At 39.8% G+C, this 13,970-nt stretch overlaps 1 protein-coding gene across 13 annotated transcripts in view; it reads right to left on the bottom strand.

Moving 5' to 3' along the window:
- Window positions 1-13,970, bottom strand: part of MYBPC1 (myosin binding protein C1) — a 70,794-nt gene that overhangs the window by 7,990 nt on the left and 48,834 nt on the right. For 8 of the 13 annotated variants that reach the window (XM_066319920.1, XM_066319923.1, XM_066319926.1 and 5 more), the window contains 10 exons: window positions 13,532-13,688; window positions 12,917-13,021; window positions 12,047-12,235; window positions 11,289-11,423; window positions 7,763-7,831; window positions 6,473-6,640; window positions 5,907-5,995; window positions 4,040-4,235; window positions 3,279-3,418; window positions 1,389-1,548 (listed from right to left, as the gene is read on the bottom strand). In XM_066319920.1, the coding sequence (XP_066176017.1) occupies window positions 1,389-1,548; window positions 3,279-3,418; window positions 4,040-4,235; window positions 5,907-5,995; window positions 6,473-6,640; window positions 7,763-7,831; window positions 11,289-11,423; window positions 12,047-12,235; window positions 12,917-13,021; window positions 13,532-13,688 (1,408 nt within the window). The remainder of the gene's footprint in view (window positions 1-1,388; window positions 1,549-3,278; window positions 3,419-4,039; window positions 4,236-5,906; window positions 5,996-6,472; window positions 6,641-7,762; window positions 7,832-11,288; window positions 11,424-12,046; window positions 12,236-12,916; window positions 13,022-13,531; window positions 13,689-13,970) is intronic. The other 5 variants (XM_066319924.1, XM_066319930.1, XM_066319925.1 and 2 more) reach the window with 1 other exon arrangement.

Below are 13,970 nucleotides of genomic sequence, written 5' to 3'. Positions count from 1 at the left end.
TGCATTAAAGGTTACAGAGGGTCAGTTCTGATCTGCACTGCTTTAGGTACCAACGTGACTCCAGGGATGGCACCTGTAGGGGAGGCTGGAGGTGGGTCTGCACAGTGATTATAGTCCTTGGTCATACCATGGCATTGATGTCTGAGAGCTTCAATTTGTTTCCTGTGCAGGTGGTACACAAAGCAATGCATGTTTGTTCTCTGTTTGTGCCTGCATGTCCTGCATGCTACAGAGCAGGATATGTCCTGACCTGTGACTGCAGGAAGCCTGTCTTTGGCAAGCCTTGTTCGCTCTGCTGCCAATTGCTTTTTACAGTTTGTTCTGATTATAAACCAGAAAATCCATTCTGAAAATCCATTTTTCTTTCTGCTTTAAACAGTACACTGACAATACAGATACCTGATTAGATGCAGTTTCTGAACAAGGAAAATGTGGTAGTAAAATGTATTTTCTCACTGTCAGTTTATCACGCCACTCTGCAATGGAGATAGCCACCAACGAATCCTCTTCAGCCACGCACTCAGCTGGCATTTAAAGTGGCTGGACAGACAGACATCTATTCTTGTGCACAGGTATAAACTGAGCAGCTATGATTCACTGAAAGCTGATCCAAGCTCTCATACTGACTTCAGTGCAGCTTAGGCCTGATATTTGCTCTCATGAGAAGGGCAAGTAAGCAGTGCTGAAAAATAAGAGCCATTCTCTTGTTCATGATTCCAGAGTCTTTCAGCCTGGCTGTGTGCATTGTACAGATTGTCTGTCCTCTGCATCATGGCAGTCATGTGTTCCTTCCTTTCAGACAAACTTTTGATTTCCTTCCTGTAAGCTATTTGATTTTAGAATTTCCTTTCCATAGGACAGTTTTGTGGTTTTGTAAGTCTGCAGTGCCATTTCCAACTGACATCTTCTGAAACGTCAGGATTTTTGACTGCAGCGTCGGAATTTGCCCAACCCCACCCTCAAGAGATATGAAGCAGGGGTTATACTTTTCTGTTGCATTCTGCCTGAAATGCAACAGGAGTGCCTGCACAGCTGATGCCAAGTCTCCAGTGGAGGGCAGTGACCCACTGCCTCTAATAGAACAGCTGCTTCAGTCGTCTTCAGCTGTTGTCAATGCATATGTGCCAGTGGTGGCGTGAGTCTGAGATCCGAGACTACGGAGAATTTCAGAACCTGGGAGAAATGCCCCACTCCTGATTAAAAGCAGTGACTATGAGCTATGTGGTCAAACCAAGAAGTCTGAATAGGAAATGCCCTGGCTGCTGCACCTGGCCTTGGGGCTGGGAGTGCCTCTGAATGCTTTAGAGATACAGCCTTTAGCTCTAGTCACCCTCCAGCCTCTGAGCACCCCCCATTCCCCCTTGACGAGGCATGGATAATTAACTGACCATCCTTTGCAATCAAAGCACTCTCTTTGGTCATGGTTGCATCCTCACTGAGGCCGCACATGTTCTCAGCAAAGACCCTGAAGTAGTACTCGTTGCCTATGACCAGCTCGTTGATGGTGGCACTGGTGCGGTGGTAGTGCTCGATCACGGTGAACCACTCCTGAAAGGCACAGACACACAGAGTGAAGTCCCCCCCAGCACCCTGTACCTCCCAGACATCCACTGCAAGGACCATCACACCTTCTGGAAGTGCTGCCTTCTTTGAAGGGGATACAGCCAACAGCAATTAGTAATGAAATCACTGATAATGGCTGTACTGCAGAGCACAGTGCTGAGCAGTGAAGGCCGAATGCAAAGTGAACCCTACTGAATTGTTGCACTGGCAGCTGGAAGGGTTCATTTTAGCAACTGCAGTATTACAGAGGTTGTGTTGTGTGAGCAAGGCAGGCTCCCTCATTCCTAATCACGCCGCTGACAGAGAAAGTACAGTTGCAGATAATAAAACTGCATTCCTGTGGGAAAGGCAATAGCGTGTGCTGGTCTGCAGTAATGTGCACTCACAAGAGGCCACTACACTAATCTGACCTCTCTGAGTCCACAGGCTGAGTGTTCATGATAAATGTAGCTCCATGCTGGTGGTCCTCTGATATCTAAAGGCTGAGATGGGCAAGTGGGTTTTAGTGCTTTAGTTTTGCAGCAATAACAGGACGTGTGAATTTTGTCCTATTACACAATATCTAAACAACAGTCTGAGATGAAAGAGGTTAATGCCAAAAATGCAATTAACATAAAGTGCAATATGACCACAGCAATGTTTTTGCTTTTCTTTGCCCTAAATAATTTCCTTGCTTTTCTAGAGATGAACTTGTGCTGAGTTCCCTGTACCACAGTTTGCATTTATTTTTTGTCAATTTTAAGAGCCAAAGTTCCTTTGGGAAAACAGTTTTTTGTAGAAGACCAGCTGTGCCAGAATTGCAAAATATGCCACCATAGATCCTGTGAGGAAAGTGACCTGAGCAATCCATGTCACACTGAACCCTAGATGATGCTTGCTGCTGTTACTTTCTCCTTATCACAGTAATTTAGTGGGAACATTGTTCTGATCACATACCAGAGAGCATATCTTCTTACAGTCTCAAGAGAGGAAGGGGAAAAAAGAAAACAACATGGATGGGAAGCAAAATAGTGGCATAGGAAGAATGAATTGAACAGACCATGAAGGAGATCAGCATATTAATGTGGGGGATAGGAGGGGACAGCAAAAAAATTTCTTGAAGAAGGCAGCTCTCAAAATATTGCTCTGGATTTCCAGTGTTTAAATTTGCAGTAAATGTTAAATCTGAGAATCTGACTGCTGTCTTTTAAGAATGTATACTTTAGTTAATTTAATGAAAATAATAAATATTTCTCTATTGTACTTTCCATCTGCAAATCTTAGAGCAGTTTCAGAGTTACCTATGTGCTGTTTTGCCATGGGTAATAAGGACTGGCAATGACTTACACACTGTGACATTGCAGGTTTGAAAACAGCAGGAATGGTACACTTATGTTCTGGTAGCAGCCTACTGAATTCAGAATTAATATTTTAAGGTTTTATTTTCTCTCCTGAGACAAAGGAAAAATGCAGAATTACTTCTCTCAAATCCACCGATCCTTTCCTTTTTAAGTCCTCCTCTTTGGAATAATTTGAAAATATTTCCATTTCTAGGCTTTAGTTATAGTGAAGAAGAGATTTTTAGAGTGTTTAGAGAGTTCTTTGGAGATTTTTTTGAATGCTGATAAATCCGTGCTTTGTCCACCTACATAATTTTGAGCATGTAATGCTTTTTTGTTTCTAAAAGAGAGAATTCATGAGTACATCCAGCTCTTAAACATCTCTTTATTACTTACCATACTCTTCTTATCTGCTTTTTGAATAGTGTACCCAGTAATGGCAGCATTGCCATCATCTTTTGGTGGCTTCCATGATAAATTTACATTCTCTCCCCAGACATCCTCAATAGTTACAACCTCTGGTGGGCCTGGGCGATCTGTAATGAAAATATGGCATATTCTACTGTTTGCTTTCTCTATCTTTTCCCCACACACTCTTCGAATTAGTTTTACTTCTCTCTCTTTCTGACAAAAAAAAAAAAAAAAAAAAAAAAAAAAAAAAAAAAAAAGTCAAAAGGAAGATGTGGTTGCAAAATAAAACTTTCCAAAGTGAAGTGAAGTCAGAATTACAATAAATTTAATAGCTAAAGTTGTGCTGCCAGTTTTGCCTATTACATAAAGGAATAGACTGTAAAAACAAAAAGTAAATGTGTTCTTATCTGTCTTTCCTACCTTCATGTACTTTCAGCTTTTAGGATTTATTCCACATTGTGTTTGTGATAAACTTACTATGAATTTGCTACCATTTCTGTCTATGGGCATCGCTCAACAGGAAAAATCTTGCATCCTGGATAGACAAGAACACGAGGGGCTTAACAGAGAAAAAAAGAGACTGACACATTCCAACAATGCTGCGGTATATGGAGGCTTCCAGACAGACCACAGATCTACAGCAAGGAATTGGACGTGGAGAGAAAGACGTCTAGGACACCCATTTTTCTGCATAGCTTCCAAACCCCTTGGAACAGCTGGGTTTATTTCTATTTCTCCAAACATACCAACGATCTGAATATCTATCGTGGCTTTGTCCACCAAGTTCTCCACCTCCACTTTCATGTCGTACTCCCCGGAGTGCCCCCGTTCTGCCTTCCGGATGAAGATGATGGTGTCGTTCTCGGTGTTGCGGATGTTGATGTCATTCTTGTCAATTGGGGAACCGTTCTTCTGCCACGATACTTTGGCTCTTGGTTTTCCCTGCAAGGAGTCAGGAAACCGTTTTTGTGTGGTGTGGTGTTTTTTTGGGGGGTTTTGCTTTTTTTTTTTGTTTGTTTGTTTGTTTTTTTTTGTTTTTTTTTTTTTTTTGGTGAGAAGAGGGAAGAGAAGGAAGCAGGTTTAATTGCCATTTTTCCCAAACAGGAAGTAAAAATTGTCCTGAAAGAAACAGAATTATTAGGAAGGAGTTTTTTCACGGAAAGAGTGATTAAGTATTGGAATAGTCTTCCTGAGGAGGTGTAGTCACCATCCCTGGATGTGTCTAAAAAGATACTGGATGTGGCACAAATGCCATGATCTAGTTGAGGTGTTAGGGCTGGGTTGGACTCTATGATCTTGAAGGTCTCTTCCAACCTACACATTCTGTGATTCTGTGATTTTTAAAATTATGCACCATTTAGAGATGCAATCATATCAATTCACCTAAAGTATAACTTTATTTTATTTCCTTTTTTTTTTTTTTTTTCTCCCCAGGAGACTGAAAATATTTGCAGTTTCTGGCTATATTGGACAATTATTTTTCTGGCTAAATTTGACAAATACTTTCCAGTTTTCTGAAAGAAAAGGAAGAAAAAAAAATAGAAAATAGAACCCACAGAAAATATAGAACAAAGTATTTCACTCTTTGGAAATGCTTACATTCTCTACACTGCCAGTGAAAGAAGAAAGTAATAGATTTAACCTCCAGAGATCCTAAAGTGTCTTCTTTCTTTGCAAAGGAAGTTGAAATAGCTGCTAGGAAAGCTTGATTGATCTCTATTGTGTGCCATTTTTTGTGTGTCTAAGTGCCTAATATAGGTACTTAAAGTAGAGTGAATTTCACTTGCTTGAACATGGGATTTTCCTTCCACAGGCAAACAGTTTGCAGATGCTGTCTGAAAAGGGTAGTCTCACACCATTTTGAACACCTTATCTTAGAGAATAACCATAGAATATTTCTTTCATTTCTGAAGAGAAATACATCCTGCAGTGTATCTGCTGATCAAGCTTTTATGAGGCTTTTAACAGCCTCTGTGAAGCTGAGTTATGTGCATCCAGTATCTTAAAATGTGCAGACATGAAACAGAAATTAATTCTGCCATAATTCTTTTATTCAGAAGAAGGACCCTGCAAGGAGAGAGGCAGATGTTCTATAAAAGATATGGGAACGAAAGTTAACATGATGCTGTGGGAAAACATGCTACATATTTTAGAAATAGTCATATTAGAGTTGTGATCTTGAGGATTTAACAGTGGCATCTGCCCAATCTTCCCCTCACTTTTCCTCTCTTATGAGAAGGGAGTTATTAAATGCTCCTAAATGCTGCTATTTCACTGTTGATAACCATATTTAACTGCTTCCAGTGCAATCCCTTTGCATTGTGCTAAAATTATCTCATGTGCAATGTCCACTGTGAAGATTTATAAGTGTCCTTTGGATGAGAGATGACTAATCAGTCTGTCTGAATGAATTACCCAATTCATTATTTGGCAGAAAATCATTTGTTTGAGATGTCAAACCAAAAACTTTCAAGCACCTCAAGCACTTCATAGTGCTCCCACGTCTGCTTAAGTTAGCTCACTGGCCAAACTTACTGATAAATCAGTAAAAATAAGCAGTATTAAAAAAAGGGGGAAAAAAATTTTTTTTCTATCCATGTTTTTAGTTCTTACCTGGAAAGGAATAACAAGATTCACAGTTTCTCCAACTCTTCGAGTATAGGTTTGTTTTAAGTGTCTTGGCAGACGAATCTTTGGAGGTTCTGAACAAAACAAAAGTTTTGTGTTAAGCATTAATCTTTTCTAACTGAGGCAGCGATGGTGTGCATTAGTATAAAAAGGAGACAGTGAGGTGTAAAATTCCCAAAAGTGCCTAATGAGTGAGGTGTCTTAAATGTCTTGGTCCTCCAGCATTGCAGTCAGGACACCATCAGGATATCAGGACACCAAATGTTACAATGGTAGGACTAGGTGGGAAGCTTAGAGCAACTTAAAAAAAGCACCATCAAGTTCATGTTCTGCAGGAAAAAAAAAAGCCCTGAAAACTGAGAAATAAAGATTCAGAAATGAAACAAAATTACGAAATTTTTTAAAGAGAGTTTCATGATTTCTAGCCACCACACACTGGCTTTGTAAGGCCATATCATCAGTTATAAAAAGGAAGTACTAGCCCTAAAAATCCCCAGGTATTAGTATGGAAACGGGGTATTTGTGGGTAAGTGTAGGCAGCAGGGTCTTACCTATCACTTCCTTGACTAAAATAGGCTGTGGGTGGTACTTGGGCTCACTTTCACCAGCAGCATTCACAGCTTTTACCCTCACGAGGATTTTCGAGCCAGTTGGAAGGCCATTGATGGTAAACTTTGTTTTGTCTGTCAGCTCTGGGTTAGCCACGATCCATTCATCAGCTGGTTTTGGGAAGTGAAGTGAGGGAAGGAGGACAAATCCAAAAAATAGGGAATTATAAATACATCCAGAGCATGGATGAGGAAAATTACAGAAGAGTAATAGATCAGTTTGATTTTAATGAATAATTCTATTCTGATTTTCTAATTATGCCGGAATACAATATAGATTCACTTTCATATGTTGGAGGAATGTTTCAAACCCTAAAGGGTTTCTGCTGATTACGTATTTTTGTATTTATATATTAATGTAGCTTTATATAATTATACAAATATTATTAGAATATATTTAAAATTTAGGTGTACCAGAGACAAAACTGGTTAGTTTTTTAAATTCAGCTAGAATAAAAGAAGCGTGACAAAGAATATATTTCCAAAAGCACTCATCATTGTTTTAACAGCTTCCTTGGAGAGAAATGGGTTTTGGGTTTTGTAATTAATTTCAACAAGTGCTGAGTACCCTTAAAAGTGTAACTGAGAAATAAGAGAAACACAGAATATTTACATATTGCAATGAAATGCCATCTCTCCTCATGCCTTTAAAAAAAGGAAGGCTGTGTCAGAATTATTCACATAATTAGAGCATCCTCAGATTTTTATTCCTACACCCAGGTGGTCGCACAAAATTCACAGAGTGATCATAACAGTACATTCTTTCAGCATAGCTTCAATTAAAAACCATACTTTCTTATTCACCCTGTCCTCCCAGCATAGACTGCCCTGACACTGCTGGCACCTGGGCACTGGAGCCAGATTTATGAACTGGCAAGTCAGGATCAATACTTCCCACGTTATGTAAAGCTAGCACTATAAAATGGGCACAAGAAGACAAGAGAACTGTTATGAACTGGAGAGCCCTGCAGACCTAGAGCATAGTGCTGTGGTACGTTTTCAGAACTGAGTGTCTTGCTTTTAGGAATTAAGTTTTCCTTCAAGCTTCTAGCAGAAAAAGATTTCAATCAATGAATGTTTTCCAAGTATCCTCCCCTCCCCTTACACCAATACTACAGAAAATTCTGTAGGCTGTTGCCCCTAAAATTCTTTGTCAGGAATTTATCTTTATTTTTATGAAGAGAGTTTTTCTTTCATTTAAGAAGACTTATATCCTTTTGTGGAATACTGTACCTTCCAGGTTAAAAGGTGGCTCCCCCAATTCCTCAGACAGATCTGTCGATATACCTTGAGAGAATCCATCTTTAAAATTAATCAGAGACACCCACTTTCACACAGATGGCGCATTTTGTCAGTGGTTAGCAATTCCTGTTAGTAAGTATGCAAAGATAGATGCTAGGCTTTACAGATTTAGAGAACCCATATTTAGGGAGAGTGCAGGGAGAAAAGAGATGGAAAGAGGGCATCTAGATCACAGAACAGTTATATGTTAGCTTTTCCCACAGGAAAGCTAAAGGATGAAAGAAGAGGAGGATATAAAGTTGTATGAATTTTTTGGGCCTCAGAATAGCCCTAGAAATATGAAAAGAAAGCGACAAAAGGAACACTTGGAAGAGAGAAATGAAACAAAATGATAATGAGAGAGAATGTAGAAGGAGAAGAAAACACATCATAGAAGAGATTAAAAATTCAGGGATAAATTCTGAGTAAGAAAGACAGAAAAAAAGAGGCCTTGGAAAGAAAACTTGCAGGAAACAGAGGAAGAGAACACATTTAACTAAAGGTAACATAGATAGAAGATTAAAGAAGACCAGACCCATGGATGATGACAGATAGGATGTGAACCCTAAGGCTTTATGTCCTGGACAAAGTTATCACTGCCCTGGATTTCCTGTAATCCTGGATCTGGCTATTTTTATGATACTAAAAATACTATTCTAGTATCTTTGCATGGTCCTGGATGAGTACACTGGCAAAGATCTCAGCTAACAGAAACTCTCTGAAGTACTGATTTACTGGCTATAAAAACAGATCATCTGCAGGTACAGCAGCCTGTTACAAGCAGATAAACATACTGCCCTGGGGAACACTCAGGCTGTGCTGCCTTCAAAATACCTCACAAGAACCATTCAGCAGCACACTTTACTAGGGACTGACTTCTCCAGTGTCAACAGTATTTGGTTTGCTCAGCATCTCCACAGCAAGAGGGCCAAAGCTGGATATTGTAAACTAGGCCTGAGGAATTGTCTCTCTCTATGCATTCTGTATTCATGTTATTCACACCTATGCAATGCTGGATCAGGATACTCATGATGAGACTCCAGTTCAGTAACATGCACAGAGTGGTACATAGTTAAAGACTCCAAGAATCCACCACGCTGATCGAGTTATGTGGTTCTGACTAAAGGGAAATACCAATTTTGCAAAGCCAAACCAATGTTTATGATACATTATTCTTCTAAATTATCTTTATATATATATATATATTTGTCTTCCTATTGTCAGCTTGTGATTTTTCCTAATGATTGCTATGTTAAGGAAGACTCTAAAAAACCCTCTTAAAAACTACTTCAGTGACAACAATGAAAGAATGGAGCATGTAAATACAGATGACTTTACAAACAGATAATTAAGAGAAAAAAGAAGCAGAATATAGACAGTCATAAAAAGTATCTTGAAATTAAAAAGAGTTATTAAATATTACAGAAAAATTAGTTTGAGGCAGAACAGGCACTGAAATGGCTGAGAAAAAAGAGGCACTAAGATATTGCAAGAAAAGAAAAAAAACGAACACAGAGAAAAAGATGAATAATCCAATAACATGGCTTTTAAAACTGGTATTTTAAAATTGGCATTTTAAAATTGACATTTTCTATTTATCTTGCTTCTTCCTAAACATTTTTATACCATATATACATAATATCAATTGTGTATATATAGATGTATATGCACATATAGGAGACATATATAGATATACATAAACACTCAAAACTATGTAAAATACATTGTACTCATTGTATTTTAACTGAGGTGGGTAACAGTAAAATGACAGACTTGGCTGCCATTTTGTTGTATCTTCATATGTTTAAAACCTATCTGGAAAAAAAAAAGTAAAGAATTTGTTCCATTTAACAGGTATACAATGTTCTGTCTAACAGCCCTTTAAAAACAGATTTAGAAGATTCCTTTTAAAAAATTAATCTGTATTTCTCATCCTCTCTTATAACCTAATTTGGATATCACATACTGTAATGTCAAGCACTTTTAACTTTTTCCTGCCATTCTACCCAATGCTAAACAAAGCATAATATACAGCATACAGTGAAGTCCTCACATTGACAGTCCCCTTAATATTCCCCTAGAGCTGGCCTATGCAGTGGAAAGAAAATAAGAACACTGTGTCTTGATGGAAGACTGCATGCTTACGCATTTTGAGCTGTTCCCACAGCTCCCTCCCAATACGCAAGGAAAACCCTTCCTACCATTCCAGCTGTGTCTGCCTTCAGGTACTCTTCTCCGGGCCTCTGAGCTTCTTTGCAGTCCTGCTCCTTAGAGATATTCATCTCAATACTACAAGATGCTCCTGAGAAAAGCCAGTGGTTCTTCACACCCTCTCCCACTTGCCTGAGAGAGCTGAGTGTACTCTGATGCCGTGGCACCTCACCACGTTTATGACCTACTGTTTTCCTGGATTGTCTGAATCTGAAACATGTGACAGCATGAATGACAGGTTCTGTCCTCTATCTTTTGTCTCCAGGCTATGGATTGTGTTTCATTCAAATAAATGCCTTAATGGAAAAAAAGTGTTCAATCACTTGATTTACAGCACAGTTAAGAGCAACAGCAGTGAAGCTGAAGATAACTGTGTCCCCTTCATCCACATCCATAACACTGCTGCAGCTGATGTTGCTGGTCCACAGAGGCTGGGCATTGCACATACCACTCCAGGCTATTAGATACTTACCTTGGTGCTGGTGGATTTTACTTTGGTGGCTTCATTTGATACTAGTTCAGAAGAAAATGTTCTGGAAAATACTAAGTTCCTGCTGCTTGATCACCACTCTTAGTTGTAAAATATAACTTATATTTCCCCAATCCTTATTTTTTATCTTCTTATGTCAAAAGTTAATCCAGTCTCCTTATCTTCCTCCTTCAGTTCCTATATATTTTTGTCTTAGATGGACATAGTTAAAGACCCTGAAAACTGCACTGAAATATTGGAGAAATTAAATATCTAGACACGGACTTTGCATGCCTGGATGACTTCTACAGGAACTACTGGACAGGCTGTTCTCAGTGTTGGCAGCCAGCACTTGAAGTAGCCAGCCAGTAACACTTCAACATAGGGATTACCACACTGAGGATCTCTGTCCTTAAAACCCAGCAAAGCTGAACGTATTTTGCGCCACACCTGTAGCCACTCATTATTCCCTATGCCTTCATCCACCAGTGAACTCTTTACTGCCCTGACTCTCATTTAGCATCTGAAAGAGGGTAGTTATTAGCATGGTACACTACAACAAATTATAAAGCTTTTGATTTAGATTTCAAATCAAGTGTAAGATATGTTGAACCACAGTCAGTGGGTGGCATCTGGAATACAAACCAAAGGAAGCCTGAACAAAACCCTGCTCCTTGAGGTTTTCTGCCTGATTAGTCTCTGCCTGACAGCCAGAGCCCCTGATACCTGTAGAGAAAAAATGGAGAAAGTCTCACCCACTTTCCCTGGGAGCCAGGTACCCCGGGCGTTCTCACTTACTTCCTTCAAAGCAGTATTCCACCACGTAGCCATCCAACCCTGCCGCCCCAATCTGGTCTGGTGGCCTCCACTTCATCGTCACCGACGTGTCGGTCACGCTGTCCACAGCCAGCAGAGTTGGGGGGCTGGTCACAGCTGAAGCAAGCAGGGAGAAGGCAGAACACTGTGATACAATTAAAGGTTTATGGTCTGTGTTCCTCTGGTTTAATATCACAGGTGATAGGCTATCCTGCCTACCAGGACGATTTCCCATCATCCCTGGAATGCCTTTCCCAATTAGGACCACACCAGGAGAAAGCAGCTACCTCATCCCGTATCTGCTCACAGCCTGACCCAGCGATAAATTCCTCCTGCTGAGGAGAGAGAAGGACAAGCAGCTGTGGCTGGTAGAGCAGAGAAGTTGGGAGCAGTGTATTCTACCTCAGCAGGTATGTTCTGGCAAGAAGGGAGCATGCTAGAGTTGACACAGCCCCTCCTTCTTCCTCCTCTGCATCCTGAGGGCGCTGCTGATCAAGGGAGGAACCTTTGCTGATCTACAGAACAGGACACCTTCCTTTTACAGAGACTTGTGGTTGTTACAATAGTTTGAAAATCTGTTTCTTTATATGAAAACACCACTGATTTAGTCTATCACTATGTGAAAGACAAAGCCTTTAGCTGTCATACTAACATAAAAATTATATGATTAGGTGACTGTAACAAGGTATTAATGGTTCTTTTCTAAATGCTTACCTATCTCTGTGCTCTTGGTTACTTACCTAAAGGAACAAAGGACTTGGAAGGCATACTTGGCTTGGACATGCCGATGGCATTGACAGCAAACACACGGACCTCATAAGCAACACCTTCTATCATTTTCTTTGGCTCAAAAGTTGTTTCCTTACACAGTTCAAAGTTCAGCCTCATCCACCTGGAGCTCTGTTTCTTTTTCCTCTCAATGAAATATCCTGTTGACCAGAAAAGATTTTATTATACTAAGTCGATTGTAAGATTTTATTATAGTACGATCAGTAAAGGTCAGTAATAATGGGTCTATTTTTTGACTGCCCAATGACTTTTTTTTTCATGTGGATACACTTCAATATCCCCTTCTAGCACAGAGTGATTTAGAGATAATTTTCCCTATTGCAAGCTATCTGATAGTCACCTGTTTTGTTTTCATTGCCATATATTAGCTTTTTTTTGGACCTTACTTAGAAGACTGCTCTATTTAGCTCAGAGTGAAAAGGGCCTGGTTCTGCTGACCTCTGGGCCCCTCTGACATTCGTCTTGGTTCAGTGTATTGAAACAGTTCACTCAGCAAATTGTTTCTGAAATTCCTTTTAACATTCAAACTGCCTGATAATAGTTCAAAGTTCTGTTTTATAAGAGGTTGTCTTTCAAGCAGGGGGATTGATACTGTGGTAACACGCAAAGTGACAAATCTCAAAGCAGTAGAAAAACAAGTATCTGATAAAGTCAAAGAGTAGGTAGAAAATTCTAGTTACTGGATATTCCCAGTACCAGTTTCCAGGGCTTGAACTAAACTCTGATGCTGTTGCATCCATTATCTGGCATTTGCTTCTTTCATCTATATTAGAGTCACCACTGAAAAAAAAAAGAAAAAAAAAAAAAAGAAAAGTATGTACCTAAAATGGGTGATCCACCATCATTTGCTGGAGGTTCCCAGGTCATAATACACCAATCTTCACCCACCTCAGTCACATTTGGTGCCTGAGGAGGATCAGGGACATCTGTTGTAAACAAAGAAAATATTATTTAAAAAACCCCAATTTGATTCTTTTTGCATAGGTTGAAATTAAAAATGTCAAATAAGAAAAAAATGAAATAGTTTTTTGAGGTGCAACAGGAATTCCTAATGAGGAGAGAGAGAGAAAAAGAAATTTAGTGGATCCTGGCTGGTTAGGAATGGATGAATGCCAAGGTCCTCTGCAGGGTTGAGACACTTGAGAGGCTCTCGAGGGCATGTGCTAAGACAGAGCCCACAGCCACAGGGAGAGTGGAGAACCACAAGTGATAAGGACGACCGCAGACAACCAGAGAATTTTGGCCCCTGGCAGCAGTGATAATTATCTCCTACTTAAATCCCGTCCAAGCTCCTACTCCCTTCAAGTAACACCCTGCCTTAGTACCTTTGCATCTCAATTCCTGGCAAAGGGGACAAACAGGAAAATGGAAGTTTCCTGAGAGTCTGCCACAGTGATAAAAGACATGGCTCATTGGCACTGTTTCACACGACTTACCAACCACTTTAATGTTGATTAGAGCTGTGTCCTCTCCAGCCTCATTCTTTAAAGTGATTCTGAAAGGACCTGAATCGTCCCTCTCAGCTGCATCAATGACCAGGCAGCTGCTGTCTGGGTACGATTCTGCCCGTATTCTTCCACTGTCTGTGACCATCTAGGAACCACAGTGAGCAGAGGGTGAAAGTCATATTTTCTGGATTTGAGAATCAAAATACTCAAAAATCAAATTTCTAAAGTAGTACAGGTCACCTTCAACAAAAAAATGTTAAAGCAATTGTAAGAAAAAATACACCAAACCTTGGAATTTTAGTCACCCAATGATGAGGAAAAATGACAAAAATAACTAAAATAAGTAAACATGGTAGCGGTTTACTACTCAGTCGAGCCATTGCATCAAAAAGGATGAGGCACTAGGCTTCTCCTGTGAGCAAAAACA

Source organism: Sylvia atricapilla, chromosome 5, assembly GCF_009819655.1.
Source record: "Sylvia atricapilla isolate bSylAtr1 chromosome 5, bSylAtr1.pri, whole genome shotgun sequence".
NCBI classification, from domain to species: domain Eukaryota; kingdom Metazoa; phylum Chordata; class Aves; order Passeriformes; family Sylviidae; genus Sylvia; species Sylvia atricapilla.
The sequence above is the reverse complement of the archived record's forward strand: the minus strand, read 5'-3'. Positions and strand labels throughout refer to the sequence as shown.